This window comes from Mytilus californianus, unplaced genomic scaffold (assembly GCF_021869535.1).
Source record: "Mytilus californianus isolate M0D057914Y unplaced genomic scaffold, xbMytCali1.0.p SCAF_3, whole genome shotgun sequence".
In the NCBI taxonomy this organism is placed as follows: domain Eukaryota; kingdom Metazoa; phylum Mollusca; class Bivalvia; order Mytilida; family Mytilidae; genus Mytilus; species Mytilus californianus.
The window spans coordinates 40,430,088-40,444,517 of NW_026262679.1; the positions used below are offsets into that span (position 1 = coordinate 40,430,088).

General features: G+C 32.1%; 1 protein-coding gene across 6 annotated transcripts in view; it reads right to left on the reverse strand.

Annotated features, from left to right (window-relative positions):
* Nucleotides 1-14,430, reverse strand: part of LOC127734576 (homer protein homolog 2-like) — a 59,101-nt gene that overhangs the window by 29,740 nt on the left and 14,931 nt on the right. The window contains exon 1 of one of the 6 annotated variants that reach the window (XM_052244519.1): nt 13,095-13,178. The exons of the other annotated variants lie outside the window; for them this stretch is intronic. Within the exon in view, the coding sequence (XP_052100479.1) occupies nt 13,095-13,123 (29 nt within the window). The 5' untranslated portion in view covers nt 13,124-13,178. Of the gene's footprint in view, nt 1-13,094; nt 13,179-14,430 lie in introns of those variants that run through there. 6 annotated transcript variants of the gene reach the window in all.

Consider the following 14,430-nt stretch of genomic DNA (forward strand, 5'->3'; position numbering starts at 1 on the left):
CAAAATTAAGGAGAATCTTCCATAGACTTTAAAGAAACACAGGCGACCTCATCACAGAGAACTTATTCCTTAATCATGACATTAATATTATCTTGATATTAAAATACCATCTGTTTTTGATGTGTGCATCTGATGCTGAGTTGGTTAGCATCACACTGCCATTGTATTTATAAGAAACATTTGGGTGTTTTACATTAATGAAAAAAGTATTAAGTCAATTCTTATAAACACGTTTCTGACATACATTTCTAATATATTAGTAAAAACTTAACTGAAAGCAAACTGTTTTCAGTTTTTAACGGAGTTCTCAAGAAGTCTAATACATTATTAGTCCTAGAATTATCCTACCTATACATGAACTGATCAAAACATCTAAAAAAAGTTCAATATCTTGTTATAACAAGCTAACTACTCAGGTAAGTAGAGTCCAACAGAAATTTCTTTTACGTCCAAATATTCAAATTAAGTTTATATTATAAGAAGGGTGTATTTAAACACTAGTTCTCTGTGGTTTTATAACAGGTGGGATGTTAATTATAAGGATGTATCTGATTCTGATAAACAATTTAACTACTGACTATTGCATGTATACATGAGGGTAGAAATGGCCATTATCAACTGTCAAATGCCCGTTAGCATCAAATAAGCCTAAAAATTTAATTGTTATTCATCACATTGTATTTTTGGAGCTACTGTTAGCCTCAAAGTAAAATGCTTGTCCTTCACATTATTTAAAAACAAAAATATTTGTCCATAGTACACCTTATCCTGCTCTCACTGTCACATTTGCATGTTAATTGAACCATAAAATCTAGGTTTAAACCCTAATTTTGCAAGTATTTTAATAAGTTCACATCATATTAAATGCACATTGGTATTAAGTTTCAAGTTGATGTGTCCACAACTTAAAGGTAAATTACTGTAACCAAAATCTTTATCCTGATACAGGACAGACAAACACAGTCTTCACGCTCAACCACAGGCCCACCAGCCTAAAATGTAAAATGCTGTAGGGTCTGTAAAAATCATATCTACAGGCCAAAAGAATCTTAATCAAAATTTTCGTAAAAAATTCAGCTCGGGCCTGAAGATTCAAAAGTTTATTGTGAAGACTACAAACAAACAGATAAAGACCAGAGAACATTACATACCGCTACTGTCATAGACAGCACATTACAAATTTACTGTTAATTATCATGTGGGGAGCCCCATTCCTACCCTCATTATTAACATTCCAATTTGTCTAATGTGCTCTTCTTAATTTACTAAGTTCAAGATAAATGAAGCTATCAGCTGATTGAAGCAATTCAATTTCAATCAGCTTCCTCTCTATCTTGTTTCAATTCACATTTAAGTGAAATAAGCTTGTGTTCTAAAATAAAGAAAAATGTAAATTTACATAAAAGCAGTCCAAGTTTAAGTATTAGAAGCATATACAAAGAAATTCATCAGGGATTTTATGTTAAAAAAAATTTAAAACTTTAGGAGTGTCATCACTGTGACTCTGGCAGAATTATGGATGTAGACAAAATCAGTCTTTGTAGCATAGATCAAAATCAGTGCTCTGCTAAGGCTGTTTGAGCATCTCAGTCTAAGGACATTATGGGATTTGAGAAGTGATGTGTTAGAAACTGCTGAGTTACTATAGAAATTGCTAAGATGCTATCAACTTCAGGGAGATTCAGGTTATGTCCTACTGTGGATTCATTATTATTTGTAGGATACCAGTTTTTGTGGATTCATAGGTAAAGGTGAACAACAAATTTAAATGTTCAACAAACTTGTCGAAGTACATATTCTATATAGGCTTGTATGCAAACTTCCGCAGAACCATGAAATCAAATATCCACAAAAATACAATGATTCCTCAATCCACGAAAAAATTGTTACCCACGAATAAAGATGATCCACAGTAATTTAAAAATGTCTCCAGGTTTAAGGAGGAAATTCTAGTAAAATAAACTTTCAAATACTACAGAAATTAAAGCACTTTTCCTATTTCATTGTGGAAGTGTGTAACATAACAAACAGAGCCAAATTAAGATCTATGAACTATAGTGAAATTAATCTGATACATTCTTTTCTAATTTTAACACAAATCATTTTATAAATATCTTAGAAGTATTTACATGTATTTGATAAGACAACTGATTAACACTGATATAGTATTCTGCCGATATCTGATATTAACTAACCGGTATTCTAATCAAACAATTATATAAACATATACAATTCTATCTATTTTTTTGCGTTTTCTGCACATGTCATGCTTCCATGGTAACCAATTATTTTTTATATTCCCAAAACTAATAAGAAGAATGACTTTTCATGCTGACGCACAAACAATATTTCATCACTGTTTGATTATGAAGGCTATTAATGGAATGATATGTGGGAATATGTCAGGTATTGTGACAAACTACCAAGGGGAATCTGGCAGTACCACAAGGGAGTCTTGTCAGCTCTCCCACTTCTCTAAATTACTATACAGAATCAAAGAGCTGAAAGCTCTGAGGAAAAATGACGCCACTGTCTCTAATATTGTGATCTTTTTTATGCAAGTCTTGATTTTCACATACCGTAATTAGTTTAACATTCCAACATGTCTCGTAAGCATATAATAGATATTCGTATATGTGTGTGTTATGTGAAGATGACAACTGGCTGTTTTTTTAGTACAAATGTATAGGTCAAGACTACCTGAATGATCTACAGTATCCAATGACTACTGGCTGTTTTTTTCTATAAATAAATAGGTCAAGACTACCCGAATGATCTACAATAGCCAATGACTACTGGCTGTTCTTTTGTACTAATAAATAGGTCAATACTATTTGAATGATCTACAATATCCAATGACTACTGGCTGTTCTTTTGTACATATAAATAAAGACTACCTGAATGATCTAAAGTATTCTAAGTAATGTGATTTTTGTCTTGCAATTACATTTTTCTAAATCAAGAATATAGACTACTAGTATCCTTTTCAAACCAAATGATTATGAAGAGCCTGTTGTTATCAAGCTCTTATACCCCACATACTCATTAAATAAGTTACTAGTGACCTAGTTAATTCTGTTACTTGAAGCAAATTATTTCTGTAGATTTAGACAATAGTATAATATTGTTTTACTAGTTTTATTTCACCTTGAAGATTAGACAAATAGGGATACTCCTTTGATTTTTTATTTCATGTCAGTCAGCTGGTCGCTTTATATGAAACTTGAAACCACTTCTCTGCCATATTGTTATTTCATAACAACTCTGCCCTTGACCATGTTGACCCATGTAATTGATATTCATTCTTTAACCATATATCATAGTCAGTTAGTTTTTGATTTTGCACTCCCACACCACCTTTCAGGTCAAATGTCTGTCTCCATTTAAGTTAATGACATTGAACAATCATGGTATTAAACACAATTTCAATAGTGATAATGCTGTTCTAGTAGGTCACCATATATTCAACTTGGGTAGCATTCCAGTTATTGAAATTTGTGTCAGATTAGAACAATGATCTAGACCTTTAGGAATGGATCTTACAATTTAATATGGAGCCATAGTATGGGACCCTACACGGTAACAAAAAAAAAAAAAAAGCTTGAAAGGATACAACGCCAAGCGGCAAAATCTATCACCAGAAATTACAAGTCAAGAGAGGATGGACGGGATACGTCTCTAAAATGCTTGCCTAACTGGAACTACAACAAGATCTCCAGACAAGACGAACAAGGATATGAAGCCAGAAGTTAATATTTATGTAAAAAGTAGTTGAGGGGCTGATTCCCGCTATTGAACCATACTGTCATTCTATAATATTATTGCGTAAGTATTTCTGTATTGTCCTTGTTATTGGTCCATGTCTTGGTGTATTGGTCTGAGGCGAAGCCGAAGGCCAATACTGCTGGCCGAGGACCAACAATAAGGCCAATACAGAAATACATGTAATAGTATCTTTATTAATTAACTACAGTGTTACAATATTTTTTTATTTCATTTCACAAGAGATAAACATTTTTACCTTGAAGTGGAAGTATCCAAATCTCAGTTTCTTTTTATAAGATGCAATATCTAATGATTTGGTGCCGTTTCCATGTATCTTCAGCCTTTTCTCATCTGATAAATTTTTCTACCCTTTCCAGTCACTATAAAGTGTTACAACTTTAATTTAGACACAACACATAAATAGTAATTGGAAAGGTACTGCCATTGCATGTGTAATGCAAATATATTTAAAAAAAAATAATGTAAGAGTTGAAATTGATACAACTATCCATAAGCCAATTGACCAAAGAACGAAGATTTGCGCAATTACAGAATGCATATGCCTGGTTCGGGTTTAAAAATAAAAGACCGTTTACAAAACATGAGAAGCGAAAGTAAACAGTAAAAATTGATTTGTACCATCGACATGATGAAATTATGAGGTCGTCAAGAAATGAACTTTGTGATAATTTACTCGTTCCCCAAACCTGAAATAATTCCATCGTCTACTTTCAAAATGCTTTTCAAATGAATGGGACCGTCTTTAACCTAAAATATATGCCATACTGAACGTTTCAGCTTGTTTATGGTGAGTAAATAAAAACTGCGTCGTACAAACAACTTTTTTCTTTCAGTTTGAGTTTATCGTGACTTACGATCTAAAAACTAGAGACGCTCCGAAATCCTGTTTTGGCCGGATCAGAACTCGGCCAATACGGAAAAAAAATCTGTATTGGCCGAGTTGACATCTTATATTGCATATGCAGTTTTCATCATATTAAGTACAATAACAGTGAAGTTAATTAGTAATGATACAGTTACAGACTCTGCTGCTATAACTTTGTAAACAAAGATTCATACGCACCGCGTGGGTATAACCGTATTACTAATGTCCGATTATCAAAATCTTCGTAAATCTGGATAAAGACCAGTTTCTATCCAATGGATATCAAAATGATTCCGATTATTACTTTTTTAATGATTGTAAAGTTGAAATGGCATGAAAGGCTGACATTATTTCGGAGAACTATTTTGTCTAGCGATTGCTGATCATTGGAGGGTAAAAAGTCCAACACCATAACAAAACGGATCTATTTATCATGTATACATACCGAGTGTTTACGATTGTAGACATGTGCATAAAAGTGAAAGCTCGAATAAATATGAAAAATATAACAAATGGATAGCTCCAAATACCATTTAATAACAAGAAACATATGGACAGGTCAAGATATTTTTTTGGTAAATAAAATAACGTATATAAGCTGGATCCCGTCCGACTACAACACTTTGTTCGAGTGTAGCGTAATACAAGCAGATTCCAGTTAGTATGTAAAATAGTAAATATGAAACCGAGTGCGGTAGGCGGAGGTATAATCAACTTCCGTTAGTTCTGGTCAATGGTATCGGAAACATGCCGCTGATAGCGTCATTTTCCAAAAAATGAATGACAAAACGCATTGTGACATGCAGATTTATCATGCATTCTACTATTTTGCTAGGTTGTTTAACTTTATCAATCATTGGGACATACAGGAGAAAATCGTCAGAATTATTATTATACTGTATAACAAGTGGTTTTGTCATGTCAGTGATGCTACATGCATGCTAATTAAATGCAGGGCTGAAATTATTTTCAAACCCCTAAGACTGTAATGTGCCTGTCCAAAATCAGGAGCCTAATCAAGGGTTGCCTTTCTTTATATTCTGGTATATTTGTCCAGTTATTTATAAATTAGATTTTGATGGCAGAACATACTTATACTGGTGACTTTATCAACAACTTTTACAGACCTGGGGCTCTTTTCACAAAAATTCTTATGACAAAAATTGATCGTAAGTTATACTGAATTGTTCAGGACATAAAGAATATTTTTACTCATAAGATTTTTTGTGAAATTGATTGCTGGTGAGATGAATAAATATGATGTAGACACATGTCCCTTTTTAAATCCAAAAGTTGACCTCTATGTCTCATTTGGTTTTATTGTGTTGCTGGTTGACTGTCTCATTAATGTATTACATAGTTCAAGAAAGTGCATTTATTTATATTCGTTGGAAACAAATTTTATGGATTGGGGAAAAATTTTTATTTTCGTAGTTTTGCCAGTCTGCATACAAGCCAAAAAAAATCATAATTTTGAAGTGTCAAGATTATATAACCCTATTCATTTATCAGTAGAACTAACACATTTTTAAAAGAATAGAAGAAATTTACAAATTTTTCAACTCCAGGGTGAATAATGGCTCTAGTATCATAACTCCTCCTTTTTAAAAGCACATTTATCTAGGTTCAATATATCTGAAAAACATTGAATCCCATTAAGATTCTCTATCTTAAATATAATGTACGGGACCCTATATGAGACCCTACCTGATTATTTCCAAATACAAATACCTGATTTCCGATTCAGCACTGTTGAAGGAATTATTTTTTAAGTAAAGCTTATAAATACATAACACTTTGCAAGAAGAGACTAACAATTCTTTTGTTTTAAATTGATTGATTGATTGATTGTTGTCAGCTTCATGTCCAGTGGCAAATATAACACCAGGTTCAGAACCATGTTTAAATCATAACTAAATTCTCAGTTTTATTTAATTTGAGCAATTTACTTCAAACCTATAATACTGCATAATTCTGGACCACAGTTGGATTACTGATACATGACAATTCATGAATAGTATAAAAGATTTATAGATTGTCCATGATGTTTAATCCTTTATTTATCATACGATATTAAAATTCAAATCAGTTTTTATTTTGAAAGTCCAGTGAAATAAGCCCATTTCAATGCTTATTTATCCTGAATTAGTCTGACATGAATATTTATATTTCATTTCATTGATATCAAATAATTCTATTGCTTCATTATAAAAGAATTTCTTAAAGAATATCATTTGTAATTCAATTATTGTTATGCTCCGGGGTCTCATAATTAAATCTCACAAACATGAAATTCAGTGTAAAATGTGGTTCTGACAAAAGAGGGCTGAATTTGAACACAAAATAAATGTGAATACAAATTATATATATACTGTTGATAAATAACTACAAACAAATATTAAGCAGCCATTAATTGACCATTATTTGAATCATCAAGGGTGCAATCAACAGTTTTTTTCTATGACGTCATATTTTAAGGGACCATGCCTAAGTGACCCTTAGTGGTGGAATGGTTAATAAAGATACTTGTATAAAACTACATATTACTGGAATCAGAATTTTCTCTAGTTTATATTGAAATAAAAATATACTGTACTTTTAATATAGTAAAAAAGTTCTATCCAGAGAAAATGGGGAAAAAGTTGCCTAATCTGAACATAAAAAACCTGAAATCAGGTCATGTGCATACCCATGTAAACATGATACAGGCACATTTCCCATAATCAAAACTGTATGAAATTCATAGGTTTTTACCTGGCCTTTAATAAAAATCTTGTTTCAGGGTACGGTTTCCTGCTTCGAAAAGAGCTACAGTGGCTGCAAATAAGTTTTCAATTTTCACTGCCAAAAAAACAGGATGTTTACAGTGTTGTCTCCCCTCAAAACATGAATATTTAATCTAATTTTTAAAATTATTTTAATCATTCAACCTGTTTAATTTGAAAGCTAATTAACTAATTTTTACAATCGAATACAAAAAACATGATACTTTTTCACCAATTATATGAATAAAAAGGGATTTCCCTCCATGGTTATTTTTAGTCGGGGAATAACCCCTAGTTTTTTATACGAAACTGTTTATAGCACCCTTAAGCAAAACTTTGTATGCGATATATAAAAAATTCTCTACTTTTCTGAATCTGTACATTATATCGATTAAAATGATGTCTTACTTTAAGGATTGCGACCATCGATAGTGAAACTACAGCTCATTTTTTATGTCGCATAGTATTGGCATATTGGCCAGTGGCAAATAGTTAAACTGGCATATTCCAAACATTTCCTGTATCACATTTTCATCAGTTATACAAAGAAAAAAAATCATAAAATTGGGTTTCTATTGAATAAATAGAATAAAAACTATGAAATAAACATAAATAAAGTTACTTTAAACAGATTTTGTCCCTAGTATTATATGAACTAAGGTGTAGCTGAGTTGAGAAAAATATTGAAATAGTGTATTTCTTAGGAACGGCACTTGTAGCTATTTGACTATAAAAAGTACCAAATATATAATATAATGAATAAAAATGTATGTTACACTGATCAGTAGTAAAGGTCAAAGTAGAAAAAATCTACACTTTTCATGTGCAACTTTTGGTTCCAAATATATGAGAGAATGAATAAAAATATTATGACGTCGCAAAAAGATGAAAAAACTTCAAAATTTGCACACAGTCTGGTTTTCTTATATCTGGTTGCTATGTACAAATCTGTAATATTTGCATTAAATATACCAAACTGATGCTTTTAAATTAATGTATGCATGCCATATGATATTTTTCAGAATTGTTTTACTCCATTCAGTAACACATTTCTATGCTAAAACCTCACTATATTATATGTTTGACCCTTTAAGGGTGCAATCAACAGTTTTTTTCTATGACGTCATATTTTAAGGGACCATGCCTAAGTGACCCTTAGTGGTGGAATGGTTAATAAAGATACTTGTATAAAACTACATATTACTGGAATCAGAATTTTCTCTAGTTTATATTGAAATAAAAATATACTGTACTTTTAATATAGTAAAAAAGTTCTATCCAGAGAAAATGGGGAAAAAGTTGCCTAATCTGAACATAAAAAACCTGAAATCAGGTCATGTGCATACCCATGTAAACATGATACAGGCACATTTCCCATAATCAAAACTGTATGAAATTCATAGGTTTTTACCTGGCCTTTAATAAAAATCTTGTTTCAGGGTACGGTTTCCTGCTTCGAAAAGAGCTACAGTGGCTGCAAATAAGTTTTCAATTTTCACTGCCAAAAAAACAGGATGTTTACAGTGTTGTCTCCCCTCAAAACATGAATATTTAATCTAATTTTTAAAATTATTTTAATCATTCAACCTGTTTAATTTGAAAGCTAATTAACTAATTTTTACAATCGAATACAAAAAACATGATACTTTTTCACCAATTATATGAATAAAAAGGGATTTCCCTCCATGGTTATTTTTAGTCGGGGAATAACCCCTAGTTTTTTATACGAAACTGTTTATAGCACCCCAATGTACCAGTAAAAGGGAGGATCAAGGATTTGTGAAAGAGAGGGTGTAATTGCATAAAGTTAATGTATACTGCCAAAATTATTTTGGACAATTTTATGCGAAATAAATATGGAATGTGTCTATTATGATTAGTTACTGTTAAATAAAGTGGCACTGGTTGTGAAAAAAATTAATTATATATAATCCAAATATTTTTTAAGAATTAAGGGGGGATAACTCATCTGAACCTTAACTCTTCATTGCTGAAAACAAGTTCTTTTCAGAAAATCAATTAAAATCATAATTTAGGAAGTCAATCCATAATTGGAGAAAGGGTTATGAAAATGGTTTCATCCTATCTGTATCATATACATGTATTAACCCAAAAATTAATCTTAATCAAAATTATAAAATGCTGTGAACTATGAACTATCAATGAAATAAATGGGGAATGTGTCCATGGGACACAGATGATGCCCATGCTTGCATATCATATAAAGTTATAAAAGGACATAACTGAAGAACGGTAAAAAGTGACGCTTCCCAAATTTGTACTTGATCTGAGTTTTGTGGTAAAAAGTATTGTGTATAAGTTTCATAACATTTGGTTGAGGCTAACTTAAGTTAGAGAACGGAAACGAAAAATTCAGCAATTTTTCCATTTGTAAAGGGGTATAACTCTAGAACAGTAAAAGTGACACCACCAAAATTCAAACTTGATCTGTATTTTGCGGTAATAAGCATTGTGTATAAGTTTCATAACATTTGGTTGAGGCTAACTTAAGTTAGAGAACGGAACATAAAAAAATTCAGCAATTTTTCCATTTGTAAACGGGCATAACTCTAGAACGGTTAAAGTGATGCCACCAAAATTCAAACCTGATCTGTGTTTTGTGGTAATAAGCATTGTGTATAAGTTTCATACAATTTGGTTGAGGCAAACTTAAGTTAGAGAACAGAAACCAACTTTGGGACGTACAGATGGACGTACGTACGGACAAGGGTAAAACTTAATGCCCCCTCCACTACGGCGGGGGCTAAAAAAAACAAAACACTAGACCCTTGTTCAGATAGAAAACACTATGTTAATAAAAATAATCAAAAGAATACATCTAATTCTGTAATCAAATAAATCATTTAACACATAAATAACAGTTTAAATGAACACCTATTAACTGTTCATTATCAGGCGTGTGCTTAAAAATGGATGTAATTAGTATAGATTGACCTATCTTACACAGGTGACAACACATTGATGAAATAGTTAAAGTCTTAACTTTAATAGACATTTTATGGAAGTCTGTTAGGCTGTACATAATAAAAGTATTTTAGTTAGGGTTATAAAGTTATACTAAAATCAATTTAGGACAAGTTGTTGGATTCTATTTCAGGTTCAAAATCAATTCAAACAGACTTTAAATGCAGTAAATACATGCAATGCTATGCAAGGATGCACCATATACATGTATATCCACAAGAAATGCCAAGTGCAATGACCCAGCTAATACATTCAAAATGATCTATATATAAAGAAAGATCCAACAAATATATGTATACAATGCCCTGCAAGGATCAGCTCACTAAGGCAAATACATATACAATGCCCTGCAAGGATCAGCTCACTAAGGCAAATATATATAAAATACCCTGCAAGGATCAGCTCACTAAGGCAAATACATATAAAATACCCTGCAAGGATCCACTCACTCACACAAATACATATACAATGCCCTGCAAGGATCCACTCACTCACACAAATACATATACAATGCCCTGAAAGGATCAGCTCATTCAGGCAAATATATATACAATGCCCTGAAAGGATCCACACACACTTACACAAATACATATACAATGCCCTGCAAGGATTCCCTCACTAAGGCAAATACATATACAATGCCCTGCAAGGATCCCCTCTGGATCACTCAGGCAAATACATATACAATGCCCTGCAAGGATTCCCTCACTAAGGCAAATACATATACAATGCCCTACAAGGATCCACTCACTAACACAAATACATATACAATGCCTTGACTCACACAAATACATATACAATGCCTTGACTCACACAAATACATATACAATGCCTTGACTCACACAAATACATATACAATTCCTTGACTCACACAAATATATAAACAATGCCCTACAAGGATCCACGCCTTTGTATAAATACATACTGTGGATTCATTAATATTCTTTGGATACCAGTTTTTGTGGATTTCATGGGTACAGGGGAACCAAGAATTTAAATGTTCAATGAATTACAAGTTTTCTAAATGAATGTATGCAGATGTTGTCTAAACAACAAGATTAAATATCACGAAAATAAATTAATCCACAGTATGCAATTACCTGCAAGGAACCACAAACTCATGCAAATACATATACAATTCCCTGCAAGCTTAAGGATCCAGCAAATAAACATACAATCCTCTGCAGGATACTACAAAAACATAAACAAAGCCCTGCAATGATCTAGCAAAACCATATACAAATCCCTGCAATGATCTTGCAAATACATATACAAGCCTTAGGAAGGATCCAGGAAAACCATTCAAAGATCTAGCAAATACATATCAAAGCCCTACAAGGATTGTGCAAAACCATATATACAATATCCTCCAAGGATCCAGCAAAATACATATACAATCCCCTGACATGATTCAGCAAAAATATATACATGTACAAACCCCTGTAAGGATCCAGCAAATAATCATAGATCCAGGAAAAACATATAGAAAACCCTGCAAAGATTTTCCAAATACACCTGCAAAGCACTCTAAGGATCCAGCAAATACATAACAAAGCCCAGCAAGGATCCAGCAAATACATATACAAAGCCCAGCAAGGATCCAGCAAATACATAACAAAGCCCAGCAAGGATCCAGCAAATACATATACAAAGCCCAGCAAGGATCCAGCAAATACATTAACAAGGCCCTGCAGGGATCCAGAAAATACATATAAAAAGCCCTGCAATGCGATCCATCAAATACATATACATAAATGTAATGCCCTGTAATAATCAAGCCAATACATATACAATCCCCTATAAGGATCCAGCAAGTACATATACAACCCCCTGCCATGATCCAGCAAATACATGTACAATCCCATACAAGGATCCAGCAAATACTGTACAATCCCCTGCAACGATCCAGCAAATACTTATACAATGCCCTGTAATGATCCAGCAAATACATATGCAATGCCCTGCGTGGATCCAGCAATTACAATATACAATGTCCTGCAAGGATCCAGCAAATATATACACAAAGTCCTGCAGGGATCCAGATGCCATAAATATAAATCATTTCATTCAGAAATTGTTGTGTAGTTTTACAAAAATCTTTACCAATGACACAAACAAATCCTTACTTAATATTGTAGAAAATGCATTAATTGCAAACTAATTTTTTTTATTCACTTCCACAGACTAGCTACATGTACATACTTAGGAACACAAGATACTTTTTAACAGATCTTAAATCAACTTAACAAAATGCAAAACTCAGGGCAGCATTCTCAACCTGGCTGAATTATACATGATCTAAATATACTTCAGAAAGAAAAAAATCAAATATTAAATTTTAAACCTTCAGAAAGAATTAAATATTTTTTTAGATATCAACATAATTCAAGAAATAATAAAAAAAAAAGGCTCCATAACATATGTCAGTTCCTAATAATAAGGCTGATTTGTAGTTCTTTACTTTCAAAGACACAAGTTAGGCATGTACAGACAGAGTTATAGAAGAGAATACGGTTAACATATGTTAAATGTTCTAACAAAAAAATTATTTGCATTTTAATTCAAATTGTATAGAAATAAACTACCCAAACAATAAATACTTGAAAGACATATTCATAACTAAAATAATTTGTCAAAATTTAAAATACAATTGCAGACATAATAATTACTGTACAAAAATTATGTGAACTTACGGAAGTTTTCTTGGTCCCATCTGAACCATCCTGAAAGCTTTAATACATCCCAATCAATACAATACAATAGTATTTTATCGTTTCTTTAATCGGGTAAGTATCAAGTAACTTCAGTTCATTGAATTAAGGGATCAGTGAACCGAATACCAGTTTGACATCTATGATCCGTGATAAAAGGTCCTGTCATCAATAGGTTGTTACATGCCTCTGTAGCCCATATATAAATGTGATTATGTCTATAATGGTCACTAAACTGACCAAACAGCTATACCAAATTTTATACCAAGACAAAAAATCTTATACAAAGCAAACTTTCATTAAACACTTCTGTGATAATAAAGAAAGGACTGTCACATTTTGATTGTATGAATGGAAACTGTTTGTTTTCTTTGTTCAGAAACAATTTTATATGAATTAGAATTGATTTAAAATGTAAACAGACTATTTACACCTGACCATGATATAGTTAGGATTAAGTCAGAGTTAAAATAAACATGATTAGGCTATCCTTTCTTTGGACTAATACCACCATGTAAATGATTACAAACAATTATAGGTAAAAGTCAATAACAAAACAAATGTTTTAGGAGTAAACAGATATAGCTTAGGAAGTAACATGTAGGTTTATACAAATATAATGTCATGTTAAAAAGTCAGTTGTAGCTATTTATGCACCTTTTGCATGTGTTTTGCAGAGTTTTATTGTATTCTGTACTGATCGAGTCTATTCTAAAAGATTTGGCATATAGTTTATTATTTGGGTTAAATTCATAACGAACATGGGTACATAAGTATCAAGTTGATGTAACCATAAACTCCCTAAAACTTAAACTTAAACTTTGACCGTCTTCAAACCAAAACTTTATCCTGATACAGGACAAACGGACAGACAGATGGATGCACAAATCAGAAACTATACTGCCCACTACTATTGTAGGCTGGGCATACAATAACAGAATATCACAGGACATCAAGTCTGACATTCAGCACCATAAGTTTAAATAAACACATAAACTATCTATATATATAGCTAGGTAACCATAGATAATTCAATAAGAGTCCAAAGCAGATGGCATTATCTATAAAGCTTTGAGTCAGAAAATCACAAAACATCACCAACCATCACTAGTTGGCAAATGTAAGTATCAAGGCAGCTTATTACTTCATTACTTTTACACTTTCTGAATACGGGTGAGCTCATCTTCGAATGGTGAAAAACAACCGGAATTATTGAAAATAAATATGTATTGATTCTATGAAAATTATCAAATAGGGCTTTAGCTCATATCATACATGTGTATGAAGCAGACAACATAAAGTCTAAGTTAAGTATATT